Below are 16,643 nucleotides of genomic sequence, written 5' to 3'. Positions count from 1 at the left end.
ACGTATATTTTAAAAGTATATTTAATTTTTTAAAATATTCATTTTGGCATTTCAATGAAAAAACTTGAGTTAGTTTTGTTGTTTTGTTTTGTTAATTAAAATTTAAATTATCGTTTAAAATTTTTTGAACGTAGTAAATTTACATTGTAATTAAATTTATTTGACGCTTAATTTGTAATAAATAATAACAATTTACTTATGATAAATATAAGAATGATAAATATAACAATAAAAGTGAATATTATTGAACTCGATTAGAGCTTCTCGAACAATCAGAGCATTTGTTTTTGGAATGCTTAGATTTAAGTATGGAAAAAATGCAACTAGGCAACGACAACTCCCTTGTAATAGGATACCTCCATCTTATGAAATTAGAACCTATTATGGAGATTAGTTCTACTTATGTTGCAGTATTTAACTAAATTAATAAACTTGTGTTTATTGCTTACAAATTATCACTTTTTAAAACAAATTTATATAAATATTTATTGTTTAATTAATTAATTAATTAATTGGTATCACATTTATACTTTTTTGACATAATTATTTCTATACCGAATCAAAATGTCAAAATCATATGAGCCAAAATTAGTAAAAATAAATAAAGAGGCAAAAAATGTGAGAAGATACAAGTAAACAACAATGAAAATGTTATTTTCTTTGTCAAATCTCATAACATTTGAAAAACAAATGCCCATGTCGTTCGAAAACTTTAATCGATTTGAATAATGTTAACTTTCATTGTTGAATTAATCTATTGTTTTATTTATCATAAATAAATTATTTTTTTGTTACAAATATGATTGTCAAATAAAACTTAATTACAATGTAATAATTTAGTATGTTCAATTTTAAAAAGAATTTTAAATTTTAATTTATTGGTGTACGTCAATATATGTAAATATTTTTTCATCATTAGTTTGTTAGGTTGTTAGAATATTTGTTGAGTTGTACAACTGTACCTTCCTTATATAAGGAATGTTTGTATATCATTTGAGATATTGAATAACACAGAATCGTTTCTGTTTTCCTTTTCTCCAATATGGTATCAGAGCTGAGAAAGGATTGAGAATTAGAAATAGTAGAAAGTGCCGTGAAAGCCGGTAAGAGGAGGAAGAGGATATGTGGAAAAAAAAAATTAAAGAGAGATAGGATCGTTTGCTCTGGATACCATATTGGAGAAAAGGAAAACAGAAACGATTCTGTATTATTCAATATCTCAAATGATATAACGGTTTACACTATTTTATATATATATATATAATATTTTATTTTACTTTTAAAAATATTTATAGCACGAAAAGTCTCCACTCTACTAATATATTATAAAAAAATACAATTAAATAATTATCTTTTTTATTTATATTTTTAATCAGACATTTTTACCTATAAATAAAACACTTTTTTTAGAACTATTCACTCTTCTTAATAAAATAAAATAAAATAAAATAAACCGCCCACTTACTAATTTATATTATTACGTATTTTAAATTTTAATATTTTTTTACAACTATTATTAAAAAATAAATATTGAGAGATTTGAAGTGTCTTTTTCTCCCATAGTATATATAAATTAAAAAATAACAGTTTAGAATTCGGGTTGGAAAAGCCCAAATTCTGAAAAGGTTTTTAAAACAGTTTTTACAAAAGCTGCATGTTGTTACGAGCGCAAATTCACACCCGCCACTACAGTGAAAATCAATAAATAAAATTGAGAGCGTACTTATATTTTCTGACCGTACTATTTTAGTGAGAAAAAAAATCGCTTATGTTGAATGTGATTCTCCTACAACTGTGTTCACGTCATAAGTCATAATTAGTGGTTGTTCTACGTCCCATCATTCTCTAGCCAAAATGGTGAAAATCAATGAGTTTCAATCTTCTCTATTTCTTTTTCTCCATTTCTTATTTATTTTTACGATTGTAGATATATAAATGATATTAAATGCTAATTATAAAAATAATGATTAACAATTTAACATTTAATATTATTTATACTTTAAAAACTATAGATATGGATAAGAAATGGGGAAGATGTCAATTCGAAATCAACTGCTGCCTGCAGGCATTGCTTGCCAAAACGATGGAGGGAATCAAGTGCAGTCTGCAGGAATTGTTTATAATGCTTTATTTCAGGATAGCTTCGGCCTTTGGGATTGCGCACAATTTTCATGCGGAGCTTTGCCCCCCTCCTTTGCATTGAAAACCAAAAAAATCAATGACTTGAAGAAGTAATTTCTAATTCTATCAACACCAATTATAACCAAACGAATAAATAATTACTTCGACTTTTCAATTTTTCGCCATAATTAATTCTATCCAGAAAAATTCTATCACTAATTTTCCAATTAAACCAGCAGTTTCGATTCATCCTTTTTGTTTAAGTAAAGAAAATAAAAATTACATACTTCTCTGGATCAAAAGTAATTACCACCTAAAAAAAAATATCACATTAGTCAGATTTTTGTTTTGGCTTATAAACCATATCCAGTTTGAAAGCAAATGGAGGTCTGCCTCTTTTGGCCACTCAACGATGAACAAACCTTTTTGTATGTTTTTATTACCTATTCCTGTAACATTTTCCACCCTTGATTTTACATTATTTTTTCATTTTTTAAAAAACTGCATGCCAAGTGACATGATTTTAATTAAAAAAAAGGGGGTAAAAACTACATGAGAAGTGAAAATTTCTCTCTCAACCAGCTACTCTTTTTTCATCATCCATCAGAAAGGAACCTGGCATTTCCAGAATAGATAACTTATTTAAATGAGAATATGCGCAGCAAGCCATCAAGACGATGTAAAAAAAATTGGGGAGAAACCCACGATTATATTGATGAAAGAAAAAATGACAACAAATGAAACCACACATGCTCTTTGTGCATGGAACTACGAACTAAAACATCATCCATGCAACACACAAACTGTGGACACATACAAAAACACACTCAACTAACTGCAGTAGTACACAATATACAACGCATACGAGGACCACCTAACTTGGATTCTTCTTCATCATCGCTAGCATCGTCCACATAACCATTGTAATCATCATACGTTTCCGCCTCTGGGGATTTAGCTTCGATCTCTTTCTTGTTACTACTCGTGTAAGACGAATCCATGAGACAAGTTGTGTGATAACCATGACAGCAAAAGAAAGCAATGACCGATACATTCTGTATAGAAAATGGTTCAAAACATATACAACATCTTCCACCTCCCCTGGTCTTTGATTTCACCTCCATAGTTCTCAGATTCGGGGATTTCTCAAATACCTGAGAAGCACGAGTATCACTCATTTTAACCCGTGGCCCATCTTCTTCATTACCTAGAGAAATTCCATGCCTTGCCTCTTTGTAATACTTAATTAAAAGATTGACACAATCCGCCTATTTCAAAAACAACAAATCAGTGGGATATTTCGCTGTATCAAATTAATGAGATTCAAGAATTTGGCCTTCTAAGGAAGGGCCATAGTGAAGAGAAAAACACCTTAAGGATATCATTGCACCCATGTCTGAGTGATGTTTCAGTTCTGTAATCAGTGATAATTTTAACCAGCCGATCCCGTAGCCTATAGAAAGCATATACAGAAATTATAGTTAATATAATGCTTACCGAATATACCTCTGGAACATTAAGCCAGCCCAAATACTAATACTTTTTTTTCCGAATGCAATCTATGATTTGATAACATGATTCTCGTTCCGTTAAATCACATTTATTACTAACCGAGGTATTTCCAACCCGTTAGGAACCTTATTTACAATGTAGAGCGGATCAAGATTTCCAACCGTGTGCTCCAATAATATGCCAACCTGTTAATTACAAGAATTCAACTTAAAAGAGATTGAGAGAGCAGGCATACAACATAATACAATACTGGGCCAATTTTCCCTCTCTTTCTTTCCAGTTTCTAAAACAGTCTTGTAAAAATTCTATCCTAAACAAATGTTAGTTAGAAAATATATTTGGACAGCCAAATGCTACTAGACACCTAGCGAGAAAAAAGAGAAAAATATAAGTATATAGATGATATGATGTGATAAGAAAAGAGATAGAGAAAAATGAGAGGTGTTGATGCAGTGTCCAAAAATAATTACACTTTTAGTTTAAAAGGTTGACAACTTCTGAATAAAAATAAACAAAAATATGATCAGAATTTTTTTTCTTGCATTAGGTTGGACTTCTTATTTTAAAAACTATATAGAGCATTAATTACAAAAGAAGCTAATCTTTTCATGGACAATGAGTAATATCTAGTCTCACTCATACACGTGCTTAAATCTAAAACACTATATATACAGTAAATCCATGTATTCTAACACAATGATTTCACATTCATCCCTGTCAAAAAAATTAGTTATCATGAATCATGATATACCATTTCAGGTTTGTGAAGGCATTGCTTGATTAATTCTTCCCAAAGTTCATCATCATGCTGCATGGTGACAAACTCTACAGCCTGCGAAAAATTATGACCACTTCAAACATAAAATGACTGAAGTACTGATTCACAACTTAGATGTTAGTTGAAGCAGAAAATTAATTCAATTGAAAAAGATAATGTACCTCTTCTATATCCCCCAATTTATTTATAATAATGGCTAGGGCCTGTTTTGAGTTGCCCATCCTTCCTAAGATGAAGACTTGCTCCCTCATTAGGTCTCTTTTAATGCAAATTTCATAAGCCTGAAAAACAACTTCGAGAATTTGAGTCACAAGCATGTGTACATATAATTATCAAAGTTTGCCATTGTTCATCACCTTCTCAAGGGTGTAGTGTTGACTACTACGAAGAAAAGGTAGCAGCATCTTTGGATCATAGTCCGCATAGAGTTCTACCTATGCACATTAGACCAAATAAAGTTACATTAAAATTCATGTTAGATGCAGAGGACAGATATTGTAGCAACCAGGCAAAAACATTGGGAGAAGTGTAGAGTCAGGAGACTTGGCGAACAGAATTAATATGCTATTAAAATTAAAAAACTGGAATGGTGCAGCAGGAATACCAGAAAGAAAGGCAGACTAAAGTAGGGCCATAGCCTGAGACTTTAAAGGTTGCATTTTGCAAGCACGTATTTTCAACAATAGATAACAATTACAAATTAGTAAAATTGGATTGAATCAGAACAGACCACAATTACCCAAAAATATCCTCAAGAAGATGAAGAGAGGACAGTGCACAACAATAGTTCCATGCAAATATATCCTTTCTAATGTGAAGAAGAGAGGACTGTACAATGTTAGAGCAGTAAAACAATCTGACCTCAAAAGCTAAAAACCCAAAGCTAAGGATTAACCATATAAGACCAAAATCAAGCTGAGAGAAAATCTCCTACATCCAAGGTTGCATGTGAAAAAATGTATAGGTATTGGATTTCAGGAAGCACAGGGTCTTTTAGTTATGACATTTCAGCTAGGCTTTTCAATGTCCATAAAACTATATTTTCTTGTCAATTGTTTTATGTAGCTTTGTCTTAAACCATAACAAATTAGAAAATAGCTGTTTGTCACTATATCAGTTTATTACTTTATTTTCTATAAGAAAAACAGAGGCAGTAATGGCTCTGAGGGAACTCAAAATGGCACAAACATGGCTTTCATCAATTGTAATTGTAAATAAAGATCAAATTACACCTAAGATTCCAAAGCGAAAGAAGCCGGTAAAGGTTAAATGTAAGAAATAAAAACATACCTGCATATCATGGAAGTCTTTCCCAGCATGAGGATTTACTTCAAATAATGAATGGAGATATAAATGTAAAAAATATCTACAATCACTTGTATCAACAGCATTTAGAAGTTGCTTCACAACTTCAGGTGGACTTATTATGTCCCTGTTCTGGATTAACAGAGGAACTGCACGCTTGCAATCTAGCATCATTAGTTGGACAACCTGAATGAGCATAAATTAAACAAATTAGACTACAACGATCATATAAAGAAATGAAAACATGTACATACAAAATTGAGTTCATATACCAATTCAAGAAGAAAATTCAACAACTTTTCTCCACTAAAAATAAGTCTGATAGTGTTCAAATCATAATCAACAAATTATGCAAATCTGATATTACCTTTGTTGGTTCATCCATCTTGCCTTGTTCATTCAATATATCAAAGAGTTATGACAAACATGGATAACCAGATCCTAATATAGTACACTGATGCTTATAAAGAAAAATATTCAGGTGCTTAAAATTGGATGACAACAGGCATGAAACAAGAATGTGCCCATCAGGTAGCACGAGAGCTACATAGAAAACACAAAATTTCAAGATCAATTTAACTTCTACAAAGCATAATTATACCTTTCCGCGAATTGCATCATGTAAGTTATGTTTATCAATGAAATCAAATACTTCTGGCTTCAAAAGCTGAAATTTTCAACCAAACAAAAAAAGGAAAGTGAATTAACAGTCAAAACAAATAGACAGCAGACTCTATTAGCGTTTGTATGAGATTTAGTTGATGTTATTGATGCCTTAATACAAGAAAAATTATTTAGACCACTTACATCAGCATACAATGAGAAAGCTTTCTCATATTGTCCATCGATTACATACAACTCTGCTAATGCCTGGCACAGAATAAGAATATGTTAAAGTAGACAGATGGTTAACAGATTCAAAATGCAAGTATAATTAATCAGACTAACCTCCTTAAGCGAATCAGTCATGGATGAAGTATTTAGCTGAGGTTCAATAGCTGAAATAACAGGCAATGCAGAATAAATTACAGATGGCCAGGATTTCACAGTGGACAATAAATCCTTATGAAATGATGGATTTGTAGCCAATGCAACAAGAGCAACCTGTAGAACCAAAAGCAGCATAAAAGATTTTTTAACCCAAGTCAGTTCATTACAGATACTATGCAAACACATTAACTGTGAAAGAGATCACTTTGTTTTAGCTAACCTCATATGCAGTATCACGTAGTCTGGGGTTTTCTGTAGGCATGTAAGGAACTAAAACAGGGAGTTGACGAAGATGTGCAAAGTGGAAAACCCATCTGTTAAAAGCAGTTCATTGAGTATCCAATTACAAATCAGAACTCAATAACAGACTAATAAATAATGGCATGCAGTACCTCTCCCATGCTGAAGCTGATCCTCGAAGCAACTTGGGGCACAAAGATGCTGCTTCACCATATTTTCTTTCCACAATCAGATGATCAAGGTACCTAGATCCCACCTGCAAAGATAGTGGGAAAATGAAAAACATAAAACCATATTAAGAAATACATCTTATACAGAGTAATTTTTTTATAGAAAAAAAAAATAATATTAAAGAGGAGAGAAGTGCGATAAGGGAGAGGTTAAGGTGTCCTTGAGACTTGAAAATAACTATACAAAAACAAACGCAAGTACCAATTGCATCAAAATAGAATCTTGAGGAAACTAGACAGGAAAGAGAAGGGTCAATCAAGCTTCAATACTAATCAAATCAAATTCCAATTTCACTATAAATGTAGGCACGGAGGAAAGAGGATTAATTGCTTTATATATTGAAATCACAATTCATTAAATACAAAAATACTATAGGTTTCATTTCATTTTTCCTTTGAGCTTTCATCTTGAGTGTCAATATAAGTGCTATTGATAGCAAAATAAATTATGACAAATTAAAAGATTTCTTAAGAAACAAAATAGTTGAGGAGCTTTCACATACATACAATCAACATAAACAAGTGCCTCCATATGCATACAGCACACATGTACCCTCATAACAATTATGTGCTTCACAAGTACTTTTTATTCTGTAATTTTACACATCCAATTTTAATAATCACAAAATCAATAGAAATTAGATTGAATTATGATAAACTTAAATACCTCATCAAGTAGTTCACTCCGTCCCTGACCAGATTCAACCACGGCCAAAGCTTTTTCATGCCACCCATGCTGAAGAAGCCAAGCAATATGATCTTCAGTATCCCTGATTATTAAAACACATCAATTTTTCTCCATATTCTAATTTAATTTTTTTTTTCAAATATGTAGAAAAAACTTTTAACATAAACATGACATTTAGACGTATATAAAAAATTCCATCAAAATTTTTTAGCAAAGAAATATAAGCTAAAGAACAGACTCCATTTGTTTTGATTTAAATGATCTAGTTCCTTGATGTACAAGGCTGAAGATCTCACACATAGATGAGAGCTTTGTGCAATTTTTTCCAGGCACTAGGAGCCATCACCTTTTTTTAACTAAAATGAGTAACAAAATAAGTTCCTTGGATTACCATTCTATGATATATGTGAAATGCAATAATATAAGAAATATTAGGAGTAACACAACAACTGAAGAACTGAACAGTAATGCTCGCATTGCATTAATACATTCTTCCATGACATACCATGCAGTCAGCTGGCAAGTCATGGGCATATAATATCTTACAGAGTTATGCTAGCAACACTCCATTCTTGATTAAAATTTATTGGAAATTACAAATTTTGGTGAGTTTTGCATCTCGATTAATGAGTCTCCTTATTTAATGATGAGACCCACCAAAATTTGTAATCTCCAATAAATTTTAACCAACAATAGAAAATATTGCTAGCGTTCCTCTATCTTATATATTATCTTAGAATATACAAACAAAAACATAAAACAATATCTATCACGCTTGGTGGATATGATGAGGTAGAAGACAATTTTATTTTTTTATTTTTTCATGAGAAAGATCATTTTTTTTTCTTGTTGAATCCCAACTCAACTCCGCTTTACCTGAGGAAAAAAACACAATCAATCACTTAAACTACGAATAGTGCCTTTGAATACAGAATAAACAAAAGGAAACATAACACATTTTTCCTTAAAAACATGTTTATCAACTCAACACCCCCCTCTCCCCCCCCCCCCCAAAAAAAAAAAAAAAACCTTTTACAGCAATACATCATGCATAAATCATCCAAAAATTAGATCAGTACAATAGGATAAAGAAATTGAAATCAACCTTGGCTTTGCAATAACTACATCCTTTGGAGATACAATATAGTAAAGTGGTTCATCACCTGCAGCCCACTGACCACCAGCATAACTGCTACCTACGTTTGAATGAAAAACAATATTACGCAAGACCATTCCATACATATCAGGAAAATATATATTCGTAAGGTGTATTTTACGAAGGAGCTAAGAGAATCCTCGTCTCTCAGGAAGGGAATGATTAATTTAAAAGATTTCAAGAGATGTAATCAAGGGAAAGTAAGATGCTAGGGGGAATGGTAAATGTAATGGATTTCCAGTGAGGCAATTGAGAGGAATTTGGGAGGGAAAATTTGATCTGTATGGATATCAAAAGAAGAGATGAGAAGACGGAGGGTGAGGAAAAAAGTCAAGAGAATGAAGGATCTCTTGAATACTGTGTGTTACCTATTTTCTGTTGTGAGAAGAGAGAAATAAATATTTTATTTTCTGAATTTGAAGGAGTATGTATACAGCAGAGTGATTTGTTAATGATGATGATGATGATGATTACAAGGAAAATAAATAACTACTAGTATTTTCAAGAGAACAATTAAAATATCACAACTTCCTAAGATACATTGAACTCAGCTCAACACAATAACTAAGCTACTTGAAAGAGTGATAATCATTAAATATTCCTATTTCCAACATCTGTTTCAGTTCTCTGTCTTCCTCAGTAAATCCACCACACGTACTGATACTGCAATGCTATCCAAATCAGCAGTAGAAAATACAGTATATTCAACATAGCAGAGCTTGCTTCAAATAAATTTTAAACAACACAAACCAAATGTTAACCTGAAAAGGGAGCATGAGCAAGAGAATAGTCATTTGCCCTGTAATGCTCGAACCCATGTACTGGTAGAGCATCTGTAGAAAGCTCATCATTATTCCATGTTACTATTCTTACTTCTGGTCTTTGTGCATTGCCCTGTTCAAAATTATTTTATTCACATGCAGAACAAAGTCAAATTTCTGAGTTCTATAAAAAGGATCATATAAGCACTATCTCACCTTTCTTTTCTTTCATAATACAATAGGTACACTTTATTTTTGGCAAATACAATAACAAATTCATCATTTCCATACACTTTTTCCCTTTTTCAAAAAGCTCTGTTAGGGCTGGTGATAATTGCCAAATATATTTATATCTTTAAGCCAATTTAGGCAATTATCAAGCATATTCTATGTCTAAGAGTATGTTCTAGTAAAAATAAATAAAATAAATTAGTTTTTTTATTTAATAGAATTCTTTAAGTTTTAGGTGTTTTTTTTTATGTTTTTGTTAGTGTTTTAGTCAGAAGACCGACCAAGGGACTGAAGCTATCAACTCTCACTCAAAGCGAGTTATCTTGGCCACTTGAGTGAGACAAGACTGAGGTTAATAAAGATAGCAAGACCTCTTGCCCAGAGCGAGGATGTAGGACAGCCCAAAGCGACCCTCCGTTCGCTCAAGACCACAAGCATGTGTTAAGTTTGTCAACAAGTCCGCTTACAAGCCATTTGGGCCACTTAAGCAAGTCAAGACAAGAAAAAACCTATCTAAAAATGTTATAAAAGGGACTTCAACACATAGGGAAAAGGACTTCACATTTTTTATATTTTAGTAAGATTCGAGAGATTCACCGTTGTTGGGGTTTGACGTAGCAAACTCTGAATCCATGTAATTTTTCATGTTGTTATTCAATTAAGTATTATTCAATTAATTGTTTTTCCTCTATTCATAATGTGTGCTTTGGTTTGATCACCCTTTGCATGATCCCATATATTTATCTGAGGTTGAGAAACCCTTTTAAAACTACGATCCAGAGAACAACATCAATAACGCTTATTATTAGGAATAGGATAAAAATTATTAGTCAACATTTTAGACCTTGGATCTTAATGCAAGTTGCTTAATTAACTTCCTCAAGGAATTGATATTTTTATCAATGAACCTAGAATTTCTCACCTAAAGGATTAGTGTTAAAATACTTTTGTTGGTTGTTCAATTAACTTAATATTAACTGAAATTGAATAATAATTTAGAAGAATACGTGTGAAGAAGGTCAGTAAAATCAACCTTTGATATCTTTTATTATAAATTTTCATCTATCTTTTTAATTTGTTTTCTTTTTCTAAAACCCTAAAAATACATTCTTACTTTTATGTGTTCTTCAAACGGCATTTTATAAATTTCCCCTCATTAGCATTTAATTTGATTAATCATTTGTAGTGCAAGTCTATGTGGATTCGATACTTAGACTTCTATCCATTGTACTACTTGCGACAATTGGTAGGCCTAACATGCACCAAAAAAGGTGTTGTAATACAAAAACGTCTAATTTGTGGGAAGCAGCAATATGCTGATCTGGTAGACTGGTACCATTGCTTATATAACATTATGAAGCTATCTAAAAAATCCAATTGACTTAGTTCATTATTTGATCTTTCACAAAAAGTAATAATAAATAAATATAATTTCCAACATGTCCAAGTATTATGGAACTTCAAATTAAAATACTTGGAGAAATTTCATCTTGAGAAGAATAAATGAACCAAGAAAACTAGTTATAGTCTTGTAGACTAGAGGAAGAGGGGAGGGAGGTCTACAGTATAATAGGTGTGTAAGGTCAGCATGAGATATTAAAGAATTTCATTTCATCATCTGCAAGGAATATAAATATACCTGCCGTGAAGGAGCAGTGCTACTAAAATCCTTAACTTCATCTTCTTCTCCAGGAATATATGCTAGAACAACCAAAGCATCACCAAAGGGGGCAAGTCCTGAGATGAAATAGCTGGTTTGGAAAGATGCCACAATATCCACCTGGGTCATACCAGACAAAGGAACTTGCCTGAATGACCCATTGGCTGCTCTATGGTGATTTGTCCTAATTGAAGCAATTTTGATAGATGTTCCCCAGCCAATAACCAAGAGGGTGTCATCCTACATGTAATGGAAGGAGATTAAGTTCAGTAGCTTTATCAAGAGATATACAAGAACAAGTGAAGTAATGCTATAGCTGCCACTGTTCAAAAGCTATAGAACAAGCTCAATTATAGCACTATACACTGCTTGACAGAATGACATAACAGCATGCCAACATTGATATTTGACTAACCTGCCAAACCAGGTGAGGAAGCAAAAGCTCAGGGCGTGGGCTCCCTCGTGGTTTTTCAATAAATGTAATACGCTGGTCATTGGCAGTATCATAAACCTTCACTCCTGCATCATTAGCCCAAGCAACAAGACTTGCCCTCCATTTAACAGCATGTATTGAACCTTCACCAGAGTGCAAAACCTTTTTGGAGGGTAGGGTGGGGTAATTTTATTGTTAACAAACAAAAGTACCATTGAGAATATATATGCTAATTATATGAACATTCTTACAAACCTGGTCACGGTAGCCCAACCATTTTTTTGAATTTAAATATAAATGACCAGCCAAACCACCAGCAACAAATCTCCTAGACATTTTCCTTGCATAATCAGGATCCATCGCAACTGCCTTCATCGGGCGATGGTACTCAAACTTCATTCTCTCATCAGTGAAAAGGCTGTTTATCACAACCGATCCATCATCAGAACAGCTTCCAATATATTCACCCTCTATGTCAAAGCTAAGGTCGTTGACAACAGAAGCATGTGCGGAGAATTCCTTAACCTATAAAAAGGCAACTCAATTAAAACAGATTCCTGAAAACAACACAAGCAAGCAATTGACCATCACACGACAGCAACTACACGAAATCTCAAATTGCAAAGTCAACATAAACCTATCCATAATCCTTAACACACATTAGAGAATATCAACCGAACACAAGTTCTCAATCACAAATTATTCCGCCATAAAACTGACCTAACCAGCTCCAATTCGAGTAATACCAGGTCAAATTCACAGATATTGCGAGATTCTCAATCACGCAACAGCAGCCATGTGAAATGTCGACAACGTACAGTGTCAACATAAACCAAATTACATCAATGATCCCTAGCATACATATGAAGACAATATCAACGAACACTTCTCAATCACACGAATTATTCTGTGATGTAAGTTTGATCTATCAAGCTCCAATTCAAGTAATAACAGCACAAATTCACAGAAACTACAAGATTCTCGATCACACAACAGCAGCTACACGAAATCTCGAAAGTGCAGTGAGAACACAAACCAGATTACATCCATAATCCCTAGCATACATTTGAAGATAACATCAACGAGCAAAAATTCTCAATCACACGAATTACTCCGTTCCGTAAATTTGATCTAGCCAGCTCCAAGTCGAGTAATAATAGCTCATATTCACATAACCTGCGAGATTCTCCACGACGAATAGATGACACGTTAACTGACCTGATTGCCGAGAAAATCGAGGATGTGAACGGTGCCGCCGTGAGTGCCGAGAGCGATCATCCGCTCCGCGACGGCGATACACGACGCGGCATCACTCGCTAGCAGCGAAGGTATGCTACCTCCCATCCTCTGGTACTTGAGCCTCGGTTCCTCTTCGTCTTCCTCATCTTCCACTTCCTCTTCGTCTTCCTCTTCCTCCTCTTCGTCTTCTTCTCTCTCATCGTCCCCTTCGACGCCGTTCTCTGACGCAAACGGAGCCATTCGGATAGTTATCGCGTGAAGCCTCGTCGCGAGGGGAATCGGAATGGTTAGTTGGAGAATTGAAAATGGAAAGGGAAAGTGAGAAATTAGATCTGTTTGGGTGCTGAGAAAATCTACTTTTTTATTATTATTATTCCCTTCTCTGTTTCTCGTTTTTTTTTTTAAATGAAATTTCGCGTTGCAATTTTCGCGAGAAGGGAGAAAGGTTTCAAAAACGGTCCCTCGATGGGGAAATAATAATGGGGTAGACGACAAAAACAACGAGGTGTTAGATGCTGACTCAGCAAATAAGGGTTTAGTAGGAGGCAGGGAAGGGCAATGTACGCGTGTCAGCACTTTTGCTCTGTTCTTGCTCCTGTGCTGTGCGTTTCGCTCACGGTCACGGAACGCTATCCTCTACGGTTGGGTGTAACTTTAGGGTGATGCAGTCCCATCTTTTACCGTTGGATTTTACAGGCGTGTGTTTTGGATGGTATGATTTGTGATGTTGAATATCCATCACCGTCCATGTCTGCAAACTGCAATTCGATAAAATCAATAATGACCGAAGGCCCATCTTAAAAAGAGACTAATGGGTTATCGCCGTCGGCCCAAGTTTGACAAAAGTTTGTAAGATATTATAAACCCCTATTTTACTATTTAAAGTATTTTTCTGAAAATATCTTATTTGACAAAAGTAACTCTAATATTTGACATCTCATTCAACAGAGAGAGATTGTAAAATAGAAAAGAGAAAGATAAATGAGTGAAAATAAATAAAAAATAAAATTGAAATTTGATTGTTTGATTTCGAAGAAATTTAAAAAAATAACATTATATATGTTTGGTAGGATGTAAAGAAATAGATGATAAATATAAAATAGGTGAACTAAAAAATAAAAACAAAATTTTAAATTAAGATATTAAATAAAATAATATTTTAAAGGTTAAATTATACTTCTAGTCTTTTAATTTATTTTTAAGATTTATTTCAGTCATTTATCTTTTAAAAAATTTATTTCAGTTTTTTATCTCTTAAATTTTAATTTATTTTAGTTTTTTGAAATACTCAGATAAGTCAAATAATACTTAGGCTAAACCAAGAGTAATTTGTAAATGAATATTTGTATTATTATAAGAGATAGTAAAATCTGATTACGTTGATTTACAACTAAACGCAATTTTAGTGGTTGACCAAAATCAATATAAAAAATTTGTATGTTTTTTGTTTTATACTATTTTTTCGTACTCTTAAAGTTTTTATACTACTACACTGTTTTAAAAAAAATGTTTAGTTTTTTATTGACAATATTCAACTTTTATTTCTAGTATATTTTTTTCTCCATAACTTTCACACATAATACAATCATTTTACACATTAAAAATACATACATTCTTATGCATAAAACAACAATACAATTCCAGCTAATATTCCACATTAGACAAACTAACATCGCAAAGTTACAAATTATAACACCATATATCAAGTTGTGATTTAGCATCCAAGCTTTGTGTCTTATTTGGAGAATTAAAATATATAAAATAACATGCCAAATATTCATTTTTTTATGCTATAATCATAAAAACCTGAATAAAAACAATATTTAACATGACGAAATTACACTTCTTAATCACATACAAATATAAACCAGTTTTAAAATCAAATTTGTTACAGCATCTTGATGATCCATTCAAGGCTCGTGATTATGATCAATTTCCATAAACCAAACTATAATGGACTAATTATTTAAATAAGTAAAAACTTTTAGTTGTTGGGTTTTAAACCACTCAAACTAGGTCCAAATTGAATTAATTTTTGCAAGGTCATGATAAATACTGAGAAACAAGGTTCTAGTTCCTAAACACAAGTTATAACATGATTTATTATTCAACTAGTTCAACCTGCATGCACTCCACAATGCACAATAGCTTAATTTTGAAACATTCTTGGGTGCAATCAAGCCCCCAATAGATGGTATATCACCCATTACCATCTCCCATGCATTATACATCATTTTAAGTCACTATAAAAAAATTAATCCCTATAAAAAAATTGTAAAAACAACCACATTTTTCTTAAACAAAAATATAAATAGACAACACATATAAACTCAGAATCACATATAAATGTCACAAGAGACCGAGAGATACCTTCAATCAATAAAACAAACCAAATAAATCAGTTTAACCTCCCCCGTTACTTCTTTAATCAAAAGTTTCAATAGTGAGTGTTAAGAACAATGACTTCTAACAATCTTTTACGAGTGTCTATGAAAAATGGAGAAGAGGAGAAAATGATTAGAGACCTAAATTGAGGAAAAGACTGATAAGAGAAAAGATAGGAAAATTCAACTACAAAAGATATAAGAGAAGAGTCATTTTGAAAACTCTTATTCCTATGTTTACAACTTAGCCAATACATAATAATTGAAAAGAAAGAAGGGGGGAGGGGGGAGTGATTTTATATCCACTTTTATGGGACATAGGGTAAGGTTAGGATGAATCTACATGGATCCACTTAATTGAGTTCTTAATCATTATTAATTTAGTTCTTAATCATTATTCACCATTAACATAAGTTTAGTATTTTTTCTTTTTAGTTTCACTAATTCATATACTAGTTATTTGATTAATTTATTAACTTAGTTTTATTAATTTTCTTCATTAATCATTTGATGTATTATTTTTTTTATTACCTTTAATTAATAGGTCTAACTCAATCATTAATTATTTTTATGGATATTTTGCTAATTACCACGACTAATAACACCTATTGTAGTTAAAGTATTTTTATTTTTTATTTTTTTCTAGTTGATTTTTTTAATCCATTTCATATTTTTCAAAATTAATCATGACATCAAAAATAATTTCAAACAATTATTAGAAAAAAACGTTTTCTATTTTATTTTTTTGTTCGAACATTTATGACATTACATAAGTACCTAATAAATACAATAATAGAAATTAAAGTTGCTATTGCAAGGAGACTATGCGTGATTATTTTTATTTGAGCACAGATATGGAAACACGTATCATATTTTACTTATACTTTAACTATTGTAAATACACTACACTAGTAT

General features: G+C 32.2%; 1 protein-coding gene across 1 annotated transcript; it reads right to left on the bottom strand.

The window, feature by feature from the left end:
- Positions 1 to 2,801: 2,801 nt before the first annotated feature.
- Positions 2,802 to 13,775, bottom strand: VPS41 (vacuolar protein sorting 41). Its single transcript, XM_020358590.3, has 19 exons — positions 13,324 to 13,775; positions 12,361 to 12,630; positions 12,088 to 12,267; positions 11,652 to 11,912; positions 9,782 to 9,914; positions 8,970 to 9,060; positions 7,844 to 7,946; positions 7,099 to 7,202; positions 6,927 to 7,020; positions 6,665 to 6,820; positions 6,524 to 6,586; positions 6,318 to 6,383; positions 5,702 to 5,902; positions 4,768 to 4,845; positions 4,573 to 4,692; positions 4,385 to 4,465; positions 3,733 to 3,818; positions 3,493 to 3,574; positions 2,802 to 3,389 (listed from the first exon to the last, which is right to left on the bottom strand). Exons 1-19 carry the CDS (start codon positions 13,582 to 13,584, stop codon positions 2,949 to 2,951), a joined length of 2,871 nt encoding a protein of 956 aa, XP_020214179.1. The 5' UTR covers positions 13,585 to 13,775; the 3' UTR covers positions 2,802 to 2,948.
- Positions 13,776 to 16,643: the final 2,868 nt, after the last annotated feature.

The sequence above is a fragment of the Cajanus cajan genome, chromosome 8, assembly GCF_000230855.2.
Source record: "Cajanus cajan strain Asha chromosome 8, NIPB_CcT2T_4, whole genome shotgun sequence".
NCBI classification, from domain to species: domain Eukaryota; kingdom Viridiplantae; phylum Streptophyta; class Magnoliopsida; order Fabales; family Fabaceae; genus Cajanus; species Cajanus cajan.
The sequence above is the reverse complement of the archived record's forward strand: the minus strand, read 5'-3'. Positions and strand labels throughout refer to the sequence as shown.